This window comes from Nycticebus coucang, chromosome 7 (genome assembly GCF_027406575.1).
Source record: "Nycticebus coucang isolate mNycCou1 chromosome 7, mNycCou1.pri, whole genome shotgun sequence".
Lineage (NCBI taxonomy): Eukaryota > Metazoa > Chordata > Mammalia > Primates > Lorisidae > Nycticebus > Nycticebus coucang.
In genome coordinates this window covers 132,811,564-132,828,059 of record NC_069786.1, presented here as the reverse complement: position 1 = coordinate 132,828,059, position 16,496 = coordinate 132,811,564, and the positions used below count along the sequence as shown (strand labels likewise).

The following is a 16,496-nucleotide window of genomic DNA, read 5'->3' as shown; positions in this document are numbered from 1 at the left end:
ATTGTTAGGTGTGTTGCAATTATTCGTGGGCCCCACGGTAAGCCCCATCCCAGCGCTGTGGCGAGGTCCTGCTCGCCCAGAGGGGCTCAGAGCCACATTCCAGAGGGAGCTGCAGCCACAAAGGCACAGAGAGAAACAAACAGCATTGTGGGGCCCTTGTGCTGAAACTGTTTCTCTCATAGTAAGCAAACTTGAATCAACCTAGGAGCGGTGAGGACACGGTAATTAAAACTCAAATCTCAAGTCCCCATTCATTTTCAGCAGACAACTACAGGCTTCTTTCAAGCCAGACCGAATGGAGCTCAGGGTCCTAGAGCAAACTATTTATTCTCGAACTGTGCCCTGCCCATCAGGATAGGCCTTGGAGCAGACAGGGGACCAAGGTTAGGTCCATCTTGGCATTATAGGGACCGGATCAGGGCAGGTTCTGAGCTGCAGGATGCATCTGTGTCCACATGCATTAGAGGCCAGGTGGTGGCACTGCCACCCGAGGGACCCCTCATGGGAGCCTCAGTCCTGCTGTTGGCTGGGGGATGGGTGCACACCTGAGGGGACCTGTGTTTGCAGCCAATGCCCTTTTCTCTACAGGTGGCTCGAGAGCTCCAGCCCTCCGTGGTGTGGATCGGAGACACAGAAAAAACCTTTTACAGAAAAGTTCCCAATGCAGAAAAGATGGTGAGGGCTTCTCCCCCGTCCCTTACTCCGGCCTTTGCTTTCCCTCCAGGGGGAGGAACTTACCAGGGTGGGAGGAAACATCGGGGCTTTTAAATCTGCTGTCTTAGCCTCTCTCTGCCCCGAACTTTCGTCTGTATTTGAAAGGATCCAGTGGTCTGATTTTATGATGAGTAATTTAGAAGAAAATGGCAGAAGGTATAGGAGGAGGAGAGAGGGGGATTTTACACCCAAACGTGATTCAAGGGTGAGAAACAAGTCAGAGAACTCTGCTCAGGTAAAGCAAACGGCATACAGAGGAGCTATTATTAGGACTTCCTATTGTTTGTAATAATAAATAGCCAAGGCCTGCAATTTATGAACAAAGATCATGGACAGAACGGCTGAGCAGGGGCAGCCGGGGCCTCCGGGGACTCCCGCCACAGGGCTTCCTTCCTTCCTTCTTTTCTCTCCTTTCAATGGACCTCTCTCCCCGCACTTCCCCCCCCAAATCACCAGCAAATTTCCCACAAGTTAAAAAAAAAAAATTTGCAGATACACATGATTGTTATTCCACATCAATTTGCACCAAAGCAAATAGTGGTTAACTGTGAATTTCTGATTAAATTCATAAGGATTTTAATCACTTTTGATCCTTATGTATTATACATCATTTTTAGCAGGTAGAGATGATTTGGATAAAGAATGAAAGCTCAATCTTTTCTTCCCCAAATGAGCCTTGATTGCCCTGTCATTTCAGAAACTCGTGAAGACTCATTTGTTATTTAATCTGGGCTCTGGCGGCTAGCTCCCTCTGCTGGCACAGCGCCTCATTGACAGAGAAGCTAAGATTTTGTGTGTGTGTGTGTGTGTCTGGGTGCAGAATGAGTGGCTGGAGGTACAGGACTTTAAATCGGGGCATGGACCCAAAGACAAAAGCAGAGTGGTGTTTAATCCCTGGTGTCACATACCTAAAGTCGTCAAAGTTTGCCTCCTTAGTGGGCAGGGGCTACTCCCTCTCCCACTGGACACCAGCCTGGGTTGTAGGGAGACCCTGGCCTGGAACTCACCTGAGCAATGACCCAACCTCTCTCAGCTGCCACTTCCTCACCCATCAAACTAGAAAGTTCCAGCCGGAACAGTCTCTGAGTGATGAAGCCTCCCAGAGTTGTCTCCTGTAACACACTCGGATTGTTGGTTTGCTGGCAATCACAGCCCTCTGCTCACCTGCGCCGTGAGTCCCTAGGGAACAGTAGGAATGTGGGCGTTCACCTGTAATGGCCCGGGGAGCTCTGGGGACAGGCCAAAGGGGCCAGAAAGAGCTGGCAGAATGAAACAGGGTCTCAGGGCTTTTAAATGTCCTTCAGCAAAGGGCCAGAAGACCAACCAAGGATGGGGACGTGAGCCACATCACCAGAACCCCCCAAATCAGCCCTTCTGTTTCCGATGCAGACATGCCCTCTCAGCACCCATCCCATCTGCCCATCCCAGATGCCCACCAGCACTGCCCTTGACTAGCCTTGTCCCGGAAGGAATTCAGGCCGAGGAGGCACAGCTGGCCCTTTTCTCTGTTCACTTCTGCATTAGCAGGCTCCAGCATCTGTCTGGGGGATTCCTATACTGCAGACCAGGAATCGTGCCCTGGGTCAATCCCCAGGGAAACACAGAAGCTGGCTCCCTGGGTCCCTGAACACCCACAAGGGGTCTGAGCCATCCCAGGCCCAGACACCTACAAGAGGCGTGAACACCCCTCCCAGCAGCCGGGTCTCCGCACCAGCATCCCAGCAGGAGGAGAGGGGCGTGGGCAAGAACAATCATATGTGCGTGGCCTGGCTCACGCAGGAACTCGCACCTGCTGGTCCTGCGCTGCATGCTGATGGCGTCGCTGGGCCTGCCCCTCACAGCAAGGGGCCCAGAGTTCCTTCTGCTTTCCTGGGTCTCCTGAGGATAAGCCAGCTCTGTGCACCTCCCCAGCCTCCCAGACTTCTGAGTCTTACCCACGGCCCTCAGCCACAGGGCCGGGAGAGTCATGACCAGTGGGCACCCATGTTCCAAAGGTGATGATCAAAAACCAAGGGCTGCAGCTAATGAGCAGGTGTGAGGGACCTGGACAGCACTGTAACCAGCATCATGATCGGCCCTCCTGGCACCATAACCAGCCCTCCTGCATCACTCAGCCCCTGGGGGCTCAGTGTCCTTTCTCTCACCTGCCCCAGCCTCCCAAGGCTCCCCATCCCAAAGGCTCTGAGGCACCTGCACAGACACCAGGAGGCTAGAGTGTTCCTCCCGCTGCAGCCGCAGCACGAGACAGCAGGCCACTCTGGGCCTGGAGGCTGTCTGCTGGGCTTGAAGGATCCCAGGAAGGCCCTGTGAAAATCAACAGCGATTTTCACGCTGGAGGGTTGGAGTCAACCCTCCAATGCCTCTGCCTTTGGGCTAAGGCCTCCTCCCATGATGAAATCCACGAAGCTCACCCAGTCACAGCAAGGAGGCAGCAGAGAAGACCAGGCCAGCTATGGCAGCTCCTGAGCATGGAGCCTACATCAGGAGGTTGAGTTTCCTGGGTGCAGGGACGCGAGGACCTGACCCCACGGCGACAGGGAGGTATTAATCCAACACCTTCTCCTTCCCAGGAACAATGCACATGTCTGGAAATTCCCAGCAGCCCTGGGAGGAAGGCATTGTTTCTCTGTCTCACAGAGGAGGACAAAGCCTTCCAGAGTGCCCGTGCACGGCTGACAGATCCTGCCAGGCCTCAGGCAGGTCTGCGTGGATGCAGAGGCCAGGCCCCTGTACCCACCTGGATGCCATGCCAAAGCTGGGAGGTTTCACCTTCTGACCATAGGTCGGCCCTCCTCAACCCCGGGGTAACCTACACCTCATCCTGAAAACTGCCTCACTCTGGTCCTGGAACCTCACATGCACCACTCCAGATCCTCGGTGCTCCTGTCCTCACTGTTATCCCCTCTCATTGTCCTCGACAACCCTTGAGAAGCCCCTATCCCTCCAGAATTTCAGTGCGGTCCAAACTCCGAGTACTACCCACCTTGCCACTCTTACAAACACACCCTGCCCCTGGTAGCTGCCCAGACAGCGCCCTGCCCCTCCTCCTCCCCGGAGCAAGCGGTCACCCTCTCCCATCTGCGACAGAATGCGGCCGGTGGGCTGTCTGCATGTGAGGTGAAGGCAGTGAAGAGCCAGGCACAACAGCCTGCCCCTGTGTTTTCTGCTCCATTACCCTTTGTTACTTCATCAAGCACGAGCCTTCCCTGACATCGCAGTGGGGCCTCCACAAGGGAATGGCTTGCTTTGTCCGGGCTGGCTGTGGTGGTTATTTTGTGGAGCTAACTGCAGAAAAGCAAATTGAAATTGCTCCGTGGATGCTAGCCACTAATTTGAAACTGCCCACAGTAATACAGTTGTGAGGAGCTGGCGGGCCTAGCGGTATGGATGGCAGTTGCGGAGGTTGCTGTATGTTCATGGGAATATTTTCTGGCATGGGCAAAGAGCATCCAGCTTCCCTGCCTAATGGACAGCTCTGAAGTGGGCCAGGAGTGGCCTGAGGGCAGGGCAGCCACTGACTGGGTGAACACACCTCTTATCCCAGCCCCTACTAGTGGGACTGCACCTCACCGTCAGCCACCCAGGATCAATATTTGTTATCCAAATAGATGAATTAATTTCAAATGTCCCTGTCATTTCAGGACATGCAGGTAGCAGTACCATCACCTGCCTTAGAGAGGGCAGGGACTATACTGCCATCACCATGGCAACTTGGTTGCTAGGGATGGGCTCAGACCATGCAGGCACATCTCTTCCCCATGGAGTCTCTCTCTGCCTCTGTTCTTACCAGAACCCTCAAATCAGTCCTTCCACTAGTCTTTGGGCAGCCCTCATGTGTCCTCCACATGTCCCAGTCACCCCCACCACCTGCCTTGTTCTCCATCAAGCTTCTTAAATGACTAGTCACTCCTCACCATCCCTACTCACTCCTCAATCCCACCATCAGCTTGCTGCCCTCACCACTCTGCAGAAATTGTTCTCATAAAGTTCTTCTTTGACACAAAAGATGTACAATACTTCTCTGAGGGCAGCGCCTGTGGCTCAGTGGGTAGGGCATCAGCCCCATATACCAAGGGCGGCGGGTTCAAACCCGGCCCCAGCCAAACTGCAACAAAAAAATAGCCAGGCATTGTGGCAGGTGCCTGTCGTCCCAGCTACTTGGGAGGCTGAGGCAAGAGAATCGCCTAAGCCCAGGAGTTGGAGGTTACTGTGAGCTGTGTGACACCACAGCTCTCTGAAAATTAAAAAACATTCTTAAAAAATGTAAAGCACGCCTAAATAAATGGCAGGACATTTTATATTCATGGGTTGAATGACTTAATATTATTAAAATAAATCAAAATATTGATTTATGGACTCAATGAATTTCCATCAAAATTCCACCTGGCTTATTTACAGAAGTTAGTAAGCTGATCCTGAAGTTCATGGAGAAATTCAAGGAACCTAGCCAAGACAGTCTTCACAAGAAAAGTCAAAGTTGGAAAACTCACATTTCCCAATTTCACGTCCCAACTTACTGCAAAGCTACAACAATCAAGACAGTGGGGTACTGGCATAAATAGAGAAATAGAGATCAGCAGAATAGAAGTGAAAGCCTAGGGCGGTGCCTGTGGCTCAGTCGGTAGGGCGCTGGCCCCATATGCCGAGGGTGGCGGGTTCAAGCCCAGCCCCGGCCAAACTGCAACCAAAAAATGGCCGGGTGTTGTGGCGGGTGCCTGTAGTCCCAGCTACTCGGGAGGCTGAGGAAAGAGAATTGCTTGAGCCTGGGAGTTGGAGGTTGCTGTGAGCTGTGTGAGGCCATGGCACTCTACCGAGGGCCATAAAGTGAGACTCTGTCTCTACAAAAAAAAAAAAAAAAGAATTGAAAGCCTAGAAATAAACCGTTACATTTACAGAACCGTCAATTTTGACAAAGGTGTCGTGATAATTCAATGCATAAAGAATAGTCTTTTCAAGAAATGATGCTGGGACCAACTAGCTAGCCACCTGCAAAAGAATGAGGTTGGACCCCTACCTCACACCATATACAAAACTCAACCCATAATGTATCAAAGACATAAAAGTAAGAGCTAAAATGATAAAACTCTTAAAAAAAAATCTTGGTGTAAATCTCTGTGACCTTGGATTATGCAATGATTTCTTAGATAAGACACCTAAAGCCCAAGCAAAGAAAAATTAAATTTGCACCCCACCAAAGTTAGAAACATTTTTGCTCCACAGGACACCATCGAGGAAGTGAAAAGACAACCCACTGAAAGGAAGGAAATATTTGCAAACCGTGTACTGATAAGGGACTTGTATCTAGAACATATAAAGTACTCTTATAACTCAATAATAAAAAAGACAAATGACCCAGCTTTCAAAATGGGCCAACAACCTGGCTATGCATTTGCATTCTCCCAAAGATGACAGGAATGACTAATAAGCACATGAAAAGATGAAGAACCTTATTAGCTATCAGCCAAATGGTGACAAAAATGGCCAAGACTGTGCAGGGGGCGTGTCCATGGGGGCTCCCACCAGCCCCCCTCGTCCCCCCTCTTCCCACACTTCCTCCTTTCTTATCTATGCCAGGTGAGGGTAATTTAAAGCTAGGCTGTTGCTGTCCTCCATCAGTGCTGAGGTTATACTAAAATCATACAGGTTCAAACCATTTCCACACTGCTCCAGAGGGAGACATTTCGCAACGTTATGTAACCAGGTATGTGTCAGATGTGAGATGCAGAGCTCGGTTCCTCATTTTTATAGCAGTTCAGCAAAGGAAATCTTGGGTTCACCTTCCAAACAACTCAGGAAAACAGGAGCACCACAAACAAATTACAAGTCCCAGCGAGCTTTCTTGTGCTTGGAAGTTAGCCACTATTTCCCGTTCTTAGGGTGAGGGTGCTCGAATATCCAGCCAGGTGCTTCCTTCCTTCCCACTTTCCAAATTTGGACCGCAGAGGTTGAGGAAAGGAAATGCCAACAATTAAAAATGACCCAGTCAAACTAGGAAGCATGTTCCAAGACTTGTCCCATGGCAAACTTTTAAGAAATTGTGTTTTTCTGAGCTTTGAAATCACTCTAACCCTTGTATGCCAGTGCATTCTCTTTCTGAGCATAGGTTTTTTTTTTTAGTTTGTCAGTCTTTTTTCTATATGTGGGCCAATTTTGTTCCCCTCTTTTTTCTCCCAGAATGACCCTAAACGCCTGAAAAGACAGCTTCCCAAAATCCTGAAGCTCCTGAAGCCAGATGATAGGATTCTGATTGTGGGGACAACCAAGCGTCCTTTTGATGCCGAAATCCAATCGTTTTGCAAAGTTTACCAAAAAATTATTTTGGTTCCCAGGCCAGACTACGCATCCAGATACGGCAAGTACCCTAGCCCCTTTCCGCATGTGGTAACTGAGTCGTCTGTTATTTGGTCGGTTGCAGGTGTGTGGGCCCGGGTGGCCCTGGTGACCCAGGAGGCATTGGATGAGTTATGTGGGCAGGGGGACCACGCGCCATCAGTGTGAACTGCTGGGTCGTAGGAGGGAAGCCATAGGTCTTTGTTCTGCTGTTAATGTATTTCTCTTTGCCCAAGATAAAAGGAACCTGGATGGAGACCATTATTTTTGGCCCTAGTGGTGACAAAAGCCCTGTGGGTGCTAATTTTTCTCTTGACAGGTAGATGAGACTCACCCTTCTTGTGCCCAGGGTGACAGCGTCTTTCCCATGCAGCACGGCTTCTTGTTACCAAGCTGTTCTCCACCCCCGTCTCAAAGTCCGGTTGCATGTTGACTTACTTAAAATAAATACTAAATACAAGTGCTTACCTTTTCAATTCTTTCCTCTTGAATAGCCTGATTCAAAATCCTCTTCTTTTGAAGCTTATTTTTAAACAGGAACAATACAAAAAGTGCTTCCAAGGCAGTGCAGTGAAGTTGGAAAGAGCCACAAGAGCCTGGGGCTCTCCAGAGACCTGCTCCAAGTCCCGCACTGCCCCTTGCCAGCTGCTGACCTTGACAAGTCAGTCGACCTGAGCCCTGAGTTCTCACCTGGGAAGGAGGAGAACTGTCTGTGCCATGTGCCACAGGGCTATGGTGACCCAGAGTGCCCAGACCCGTGGTGGCCCCAGGAGGGAAGGGGGCAGGAGGGGAGTGGTGGTGGGAGGAGAAGGAAGGGAAGTGACAGGGGTGATTGGCAAAGGGAGCAAGTGATAGTGCTGGTGGCTGTTCCTGTCACCTGGTGGCTCAAAACAGCAAAGTACCCCCATGGCAGCTCTGAGGACTGATGGGTCAGCTGGGGCATCCTCCTCCAAGTGTCCAGGCATGGCATGATGTCAGAGCTATGTGTGAGTTGGGGCCCCAGTGCTGTGGAGACTGGACCGTGTGCACACCCCTGACAGCTCACTTGTGTGACCGGAGCTAGTGGGGTCTGGGGGGTGCAGCTGAGGCTGGTAACTGGATAGCCCACACCTGGCCATTCCAGATGATTTTGCACACATGGCAGCAAGTCCCACAGGAGACCGTCCCATAAGTGCATGTTTCAAGAGATTAGGCCAATAGCTGACCCAGCCTCATAAGTCACTGAGATTCCGTCACCACACCCCACTGGCCAGGCAGAAACCAAAGGGCCAGCCCCGATCTAAGAGCAGCGGGGGACACAAGGGTGCAAATGCTGCGGGCATGGCCCTAGAGGGGCACCTTCAGCACCGCACTGGTGGGCAGTGGTGAGAGATTTGGTGTTGGGATGGCAATGGCCAGTGTTAGAGATGGTGGAGGTGGGGACAGCACGTGCTAGATGACAGCCTTGTGAACAGTGGCAGTTGTGGCAGTGTATGGTGACCCTAGGGAGGTGGTAGATGTGGCCAGTGGTGGTGGTGTGAATAGTGGTGCCGGGAGGCTGGTACCAATGTTCGAATGGCAATAGCGCAGGTGCTGCTGGGCCCAGTGGCAGTCGGGGGTGCAGGTGGCAGTGGCACTGGTGGCAGTGGTGATCAGCATTAAGGATAGCCATGCAATGATTATGCCAGACTTGGCTTCCACTAATCCTTCTCCAGTCACACGAGCAAAACCCCAAAACCAAGGGGACATGTGGGCCTTTCTGGTTATCCTTAAGCTCCTGGTCCATGCTATTCACTGAAAGAACAACCCTCTGTCCCCCCACACGTGCTAAACCACTAGTTTATTAGCCACACTGTTGGCAGTGTTCACTTCTGTCTTGATGAATTTCGATCCTGGCCTCATAAATCAATGTTGTACACCAAGTTTCACAGACGTTGGAGCCAGCAATTCCTCTTCTCTTCTAGAGGCTTCTCCATCTTGCAGGGCCTCAGAACCCTCCACTGGGTCCTTTGCATCCAGCCAACATGATAAGAAGAAAGAAGGGCAAGGTGGAGGCCTGGAGGAGATTTTAAGGACTAGACCTAGAAGGCACCGACGTTTCTGCTGCCCACATCACAGTGGCAAGAATGGGTCATATGGTCCCACTGAGGGGCAGGAGCAGGGACGCCCAGCTGAGAAGGGGATGACACAGACAGGAGCAGAGATGGGGAGCGGAGATGGGGGACAGAGACCAGGGAGCAGAGACCAGAGAGCAGAGACCGGGAGCAGAGATGGGGGACAGAGACCGGGAGCAGAGACGGGGAGCAGAGACGGGGAGCAGAGACCAGGGAGAAGAGACCGGGAGCAGAGACCGGGGAGCAGAGACCAGGGGACAGAGACGGGGAGCAGAGACGGGGGACAGAGACGGGGAGCAGAGACCGGGAGCAGAGACGGGGAGCAGAGACTGGGGAGCAGAGACGGGGAGCAGAGACTGGGGAGCAGAGACTGGGGGACAGAGATGGGGAGCAGAGATGGGGAGCAGAGACCGGGGGACAGAGACGGGGAGCAGAGACAGGGAAGCAGAGACGGGGAGCAAAGACCGAGGAGCAGAGATGGGGAACAGAGACCGGGGGACAGAGACGGGGAGCAGAGACCGGGGGACAGAGACGGGGAGCAGAGACAGGGGAGCAGAGACGGGGAGCAGAGACGGGGAGCAAAGACCGGGGGACAGAGACCGGGGGACAGAGACGGGGAGCAGAGACCGGGGGACAGAGACGGGGAGCAGAGACAGGGGAGCAGAGACGGGGAGCAGAGACCGGGGAGCAGAGGCAGGGAGCAGAGACCGGGGGACAGAGACGGGGAGCAGAGACAGGGGAGCAGAGACGGGGAGCAGAGACCGGGGGCAGAGACGAGGGGCAGAGACGGGGAGCAGAGACCGGGGGCAGAGACGGGGGGGCAGAGACCGGGGGCAGAGACGGGGGGCAGAGACGGGGGCAGAGATGGGGAGCAGAGACCGGGGGCAGAGACGGGGGGCAGAGACGGGGGCAGAGACGGGGGGCAGAGACCGGGGGCAGAGACGGGGGGCAGAGACGGGGGCAGAGACGGGGAGCAGAGACCGGGGGCAGAGACGGGGGCAGAGACGGGGGGCAGAGACCGGGGAGCAGAGACGGGGAGCAGAGACCGGGGGCAGAGACCGGGGGCAGAGACGGGGGGCAGAGACCGGGGAGCAGAGACGGGGAGCAGAGACCGGGGGCAGAGACCGGGGGCAGAGACGGGGGGCAGAGACCGGGGCAGAGACGGGGAGCAGGGGCACAGCAGTCTCGGCCTGTCTCTGCCGTCAGTTCCGGGCAGCCTACACTCCTGGCTGTATCAAAGCTAATCCTCTCTCCCGTCATGTGCTCTTCTTTGTTTTCTTTTCTCTTGCTTTTTTTTTTTTTTTGGTATTACATATATATATATAATTTTTTTTAAGCCATCTTAATGGAGTATGTTAGTGCATTAGTTTAAGGGGCTAGAGCATTATTCTTGACTTTGGATTGAACGGTTTCTATTTTTTGACAAAACTCTAGGCCATTTAAACAAGAAGCCATGGATACATAGTCCCTGCAATCTGTTCTTGTGATAAAATTCCAAGATTCCCTGAGATTCAGATCACATCACAGACTCCCCCTATCCCCCAGATCTCCTCACAGCATTGTCCTGGGAGCAGCAGGAGCGAGAGGGTCCCCTCACCTGTGGGCAGGTCATCAGCCTGCAGGCAACACTCCTCTGGGGCCTGGGGTCTGTCCACTCAGCCACACTCCTCACATATTTCTCCCCTGGTGATTGATCTGTTCAGGCCGCCGTTCCTGCCCACATCATAAACACTGTCCAACATTTCCTGCAGTCACCTTGAGGTTCTCACAGCCACAGTGGCCAAGGCATCCGTCTTAAAGAAAGACTGTTGCTGTCTCTGCCATGATCGAAAATAGTCTCTTCCAGCCCGTAAAGTACAGGCTACAAATTCATAATGTGCACCGCCACCTGGCCACCTGTCTGCCTGCAGCAGAACGCCAAACACGTGTGGGTGCATGCTGCGGGCTGCATCCCCTGTCCCAGGCTCCTGCGGGCAGTGTGGGCAAGTGACCATGCTGAGCAGGAAGGAGAGGATCAGCTGGGGAAACCATCCGTAAGGCTCCCCAAACATAAGGCAGCGTCTCCATCCTCACCCCAAATCCAGCTGTCTCTGCAAATACCCACCCCCCGGGGGTGACGAGTGCCTGGTCTGACCCCCACAAATCGCTCAGGGTCCCTTCCCTCTGCATTCCTCATGCTTTCCCCGCCTCAGTTCCCTGCAGTCCCTTCACTAATGACCCAATTCGTCAGAGCTCCTCCTCCCCCAATCTGGTCAGATTCAGTGGCTGCTCTGATGAGTCCAGGTTTTGTCTTCAGATTTAACCTAGAATTTCAGGGGTCAGGGGTCAGGAGGTCACCCACAGCACATTATTCACCTCTCAGGCTTTTATAAAGTCCCCCCAAAAATTAACTTTGAGATATTATGCCATCTTGAGGCCAAGCCAGGATGAAATCAATTGGGCATGTCAAAGGCAGATGAAGGGAAGCCAAGACCTTTTTTTTTTTTTTGTCTAAAGAAGGGAAAGAAGTGAACATAGATGAGTCTGAGGAAATGAGGAGTCTGTTGCATCCAAGAGGTAAACACAGCGCTCAGCCCTGAGACCCTCCCTGCCTCGGGGCTCCCAGGGCCCTGGCCTCGGTCCTCAGCAACAGCCATTGCCAGGCCCCCAAGCCTGCCGTGCATGTGCACTGCCCACCTATCTCCTGTGGGTCTCTGCGCAGCACCCCAAGTGTCAAGAGCTCATGAGTGGCTGGCTCTGTGAAAGCCAATCTTTGAAAGGTTTATAGTGGGGTGCTGTCACTGTGACAAGGAAGTCGGCTGGTTCTCATCCCCATCCTCTTGTACTTGGGATGACTGTCCCACCAGAGCTGGGACTGCCTGGCCGAGCTCTCTCACTGTGCCCCTGTTAAGAAATGGCCATGTTGGCTCGGCATCTGTAGCACAGTGGTTACAGCGCCAGCCACATGCACCAAGGGTGGCAGGTTCGAACCTGACCAGGGCCAGCTAAACAACAATGATAACTACAACAAAAAGTAGCCGGGCAGTGTGGCGGGCTCCTGTAGTCCCAGCTACTTAAGCCCAAGAATTTGAGGTTGCTGTGAGCTGTGACGCCATGGCACTCTCAAAAAAAAAAAAGAAATGGTGATCTTTGGAATGTCACCAATGACTTGTATATTTGGAGGAATCTCAACCAAAATTGTACATGAATACCAAGCACCATGCATCTTAGAAGTCAGTGTGTGCGTGTCCATGCTGTAACCGAGTACCCGAGCCGTGTCACTAGTGAGCCTTGACTTGAGGAGTCTGCCCTGTGGGAAAGTTGGATGCTGAGCACAGAAACTTGCAAGACTGGGATTGTTGTAGCTGAATAGGGAGGCAAGCTTAGAGCTCCTTCTGTTTCTAGAATCTGTATTCTAGTTCTGGATGTAAAAATTATGTAAGAAATGAACTTCATAATTAAAATATGATAATAAGTTAAACTACTTGGCAAGATTCTTTGGGAAACCTAACATCCTGCTGAGCAGAGATCCCATATACACCCTGTGTGATTTCTGACATTAGAAGACTGGGAACATCTTTCCAGGTACCGTGTTAAGATGATACTGACTGTGGTTTAACACTGTCCTTGTTAATTTGCGGGTGACTTGTAGACCTGCGGGTCTCAGGGTCATTGGTGTGTCTTACAGTTGAAACCCCCAGAGGAAAACAGTTATTGAGCTTTCTGCTCATTTGAACGACAGAGAAATTGGCGTAAACTCCCTCTGCGTGGCTTCCTGATGTCCCTGTCCTGATGTGACGCGCTCTGTCCCTGGCTGACACTTCTTTCCCTGTCTAACCCTTGTGTTCTGTGTCTTTTCTGCCACTTTGGATACAACAGTGTTGTGGAAGCAAATCATCCAGCGCAATGGAGGAATCCTTACCAACACCCTGAATGTCAGCTGTCTGGCCAAAATCACCGATGGCTTTACTCAGAGGCACATAGTGGAGGTGGTTAAGGAGGTGCTCACAGACAGGCGAGTCCGGCAGCAAGCTCACAGGCCGCTCACCGCAGCCGAGTTCACTTTGGTGATAACCGGCATCAATCCAGTGTTCAGAGAGGAAGAGGAGACCCTGAAGGTAAGTCAGCCCACGCCTCGATGGCCATACCCCACAGCAACTCACGTCACCTCACCTCCTCCCTCTGCTCTCCTGGGTGTCATGAATTTTAACTCTTCCATGGATGATGAAATTTGAAAGCTTGCTTATTTTTGGATTATAAAATCTTTTGAGCTGTGGCAGGAAAGCATGTGTCTGCCATGTTTGAGGAGGATTGTGATTTGTGACCTTAGAAACTTAACAGCCAAATTGCAGCAACTCCAAACCACCGGGTCCCGACATGCACATGCGCACACAGGCTGTCGTCACGGCCGCGCCTTCAGACTTCACGTCAGGGAACGAGCGCTGCGTCGATGAAACCGTTCCCTAAATCACATATTTCAAGCCTCTGCTGTTTTGTCCCATAGTTGCCACAATACACTTCACTTTTCCATTTTCGGTTCATTTGCAATAGGAAACCACAGAGAACTCACTAAAATTTAGTTTTCCTGTGTCTGAATACATTCTGAGATAGTCACAGCACTTTCTAAACCTGCAGGAAACTTTGAGACTCATCTCTTCCAACTCCCTCTTTTATGAGAGGACACAAATTGATGAGAGTCGCATGCTTCTTCATGTACAGAGATGGCCCAAGACAAAGCGCGGGTGGAGCCCTAGGCCTTGATGCCAAACCAGTGCATCCTCCTCAGACTTCACCTGCTCTTCTTTTTTTTTTTTTTTTGCAGTTTTGGCCAGGGCCGGGCTTGAACCCACCACCCCTGGTATATGGGGCCGGCACCCTACTCCTTGAGCCACAGGTGCCACCCATCACCTGCTCTTCTTTAAATCAAGATGAATTCAGTGGTGTCCTCTTTCTGAACATAGTTTCCTTGACCAAGGCCAAAAGCAAGGGAAGAAAATTATATCCACTCAATTAAAGGCTGCCATAGCATTGGTGGTGCGATCACCAGAAAGAGGGTTGAAATTCTCAGTCAAGCTTCTCACCTCTGGGAGCTTGCTTAAGATGAAGAAAATTGCCCTGCACAACATATCATTTTCCTACCAGGTCTATAAACTGTGGCTCCGTCCTGGTTCACCCCTAATGCTTCAGGAGAGGTGGAAATTAGCCATAATAATGATTCCAGCAATAATGGTCTAAGACAGGGGTTGGAAAACTGTTACCATAAAGGTCCAAATAGTGAATATTTCAGGTTTTGAAAGTCATGCAGTCTCTTACAACTATTCAACTCTGCATCATGATACAAAGGCCTCCTACACAAAACATAATTGAAGAAGAATGGCTGGGCTCCAATAAAACTTTCTTTGCACAAACAGGCAACAGGCCAAATTTGGCCCATCAGCTATATTCTGCTGGCCCCTTCTCTATCAAAACTGAAAAAAATATTTTTAACTTCAGTTGAGTTTTTGCTAAACATCTGAATTAATATTCTTACTATTTAAATCTTATTCATCATAATTGCAAATATTTTTCCTCTTCAATGATGTATTACATGTTTTTTCTGAAATTCCCAACTTTTTTCTTCCTAAAATATTAACTTTTCTCCTTATTTTGAGGATTTAGACTTAGGATATTAAAACTGGCTCAGTGCCTGTAGCTCAAGCAGCTAAAGCGCCAGCCACATACACCAGAGCTGGCAGGTTCGAATCCAGGCCAGGCCTGCCAAACAACAGTGACAACTACAACCAAAAAATAATCAGGCATTGTGGTGGGCACCTGTAGATCCCAGCTACTTGGAGGTTGCTGTGAGCTGTGGTGCTACAGCACTCTACCCAGGGCAACAGCTTTAGGCTCTGTCTCAAAGGGAAAAAAAGGATGTTAAAACCTATTCTTTCTCTTAGCTGTTTTTTTAACTTTCCAAAGTGATCTCTAGAAGTTTTCCTATTTTAGGCATTATAGGTCTGATTATACTATTCAAGAGAAGGAAATACTATCATTTTACGGCCTGGGATGGGAATGTACATGTTTTGCACACCCATTCTTGGCATGTCTTACCCCTTTATTCATGTTTTAAGAAAATGAATCATCTTCTCAGCACTACGCTTTCCCCACATGGCCACATCTGCTTGCATCTCAGTCCTAGTACTCAGCACCACACCTGGCCCCAAGAAGATGTTCAGTAAGCTCACTTAGGGACACATTTATTCAGCAGATGGATGGATGGAGTGACACCATCACGCCCTTGAATAACATGATACCATCGCTATAGTTGCTTATAATGAAGAAAGCCCTGAGAAATTTTACCTAATCATGCTCCTGACAATGTATCAGACTAAGATCTTGCAGATTCTCCAAGCACATTCTACACTCCTCCGTGGATATGATAGAGAAAGTATTTAACGATAGTAAGGATACAAGTTATAAAAATGTCAGCTAATACTGACTGACTGCTCATTATGTGCCAGCCACTGTCCGTTCACCTAGGCCTCATAATGACCCTCTGTTGCAAATGAAAAAGAGTTAATAGTGACTGGCACATAATAAGCAGTCAACAGGTATTAAGTGACATTTTTTTCTTTATCATTAAGAGTATTCCAGTGAATTTGTGTCATTATGATCTTTTCCTGAACTTGCGTTTTCTTTCAGAACTGGTACGCCAAAACCCCTCTGGGTAAAAAGCGAGCCTTGGCATTAATGGGAGGTGGACCAGAAAAATCAAAGGATAAAGGGAAAAAGAAAGAGAAGAAAGGGAAAAAGGGGAAAAAGAAAAAGTAATGCCTTTCTGAGGACCCATCTCTGAGTCTCCTCTGGGGTAGAGATGGCCCCCAGCTCCAGAGAGAAGCTCCCCATCATCGGTCTGATGAAACCCCCGGAAGAAGACACTTGGAAAAGTGCAGCGGCTCTGGCTCCCCACTGCGCGTGCCCAGTTATGCCCGGAGGTGTCCTGACGCCAGGCCGGGTGTCCATAATAATCATTTCTGTAGCTTAATCTACATTAATTACATTTCTGCATAACTAAAATTCACTCTTCACACACTCCACGATCTTTCCAAGTTGGATGCTTCATCTTGTCAGTTATCAAATTTAAAATTTGAGAGAGAATGTTCTAATTTGATAGCTAGTCAGTACTGGATAGATAATCGTCAGCACACTAGCTTTTTATTAATCCACACATGTACAGTATCTTGCACATATTTGAATACATTAATTATTTGCTCTAGTAACATATTTTATAGAGTGGAATAAAGTTCTTGTCCTTGAACTGACTTGAGTAATTTGATTGGTGGAGCTGAACTATTTCAACAGCCTCATTTTGAAGGGAGGTAACTAATGTCCAGGGTCATG

General features: G+C 50.4%; 1 protein-coding gene across 1 annotated transcript in view; it reads left to right on the top strand.

Moving 5' to 3' along the window:
• Positions 1 to 15,926, top strand: part of IQCA1 (IQ motif containing with AAA domain 1) — a 164,955-nt gene extending 149,029 nt beyond the window's left edge. Inside the window, exons 17-20 of the mRNA XM_053596990.1 lie at positions 589 to 675; positions 6,889 to 7,066; positions 12,996 to 13,234; positions 15,798 to 15,926. Of these exons, the coding sequence (XP_053452965.1) occupies positions 589 to 675; positions 6,889 to 7,066; positions 12,996 to 13,234; positions 15,798 to 15,926 (633 nt within the window). The remainder of the gene's footprint in view (positions 1 to 588; positions 676 to 6,888; positions 7,067 to 12,995; positions 13,235 to 15,797) is intronic.
• Positions 15,927 to 16,496: the final 570 nt, after the last annotated feature.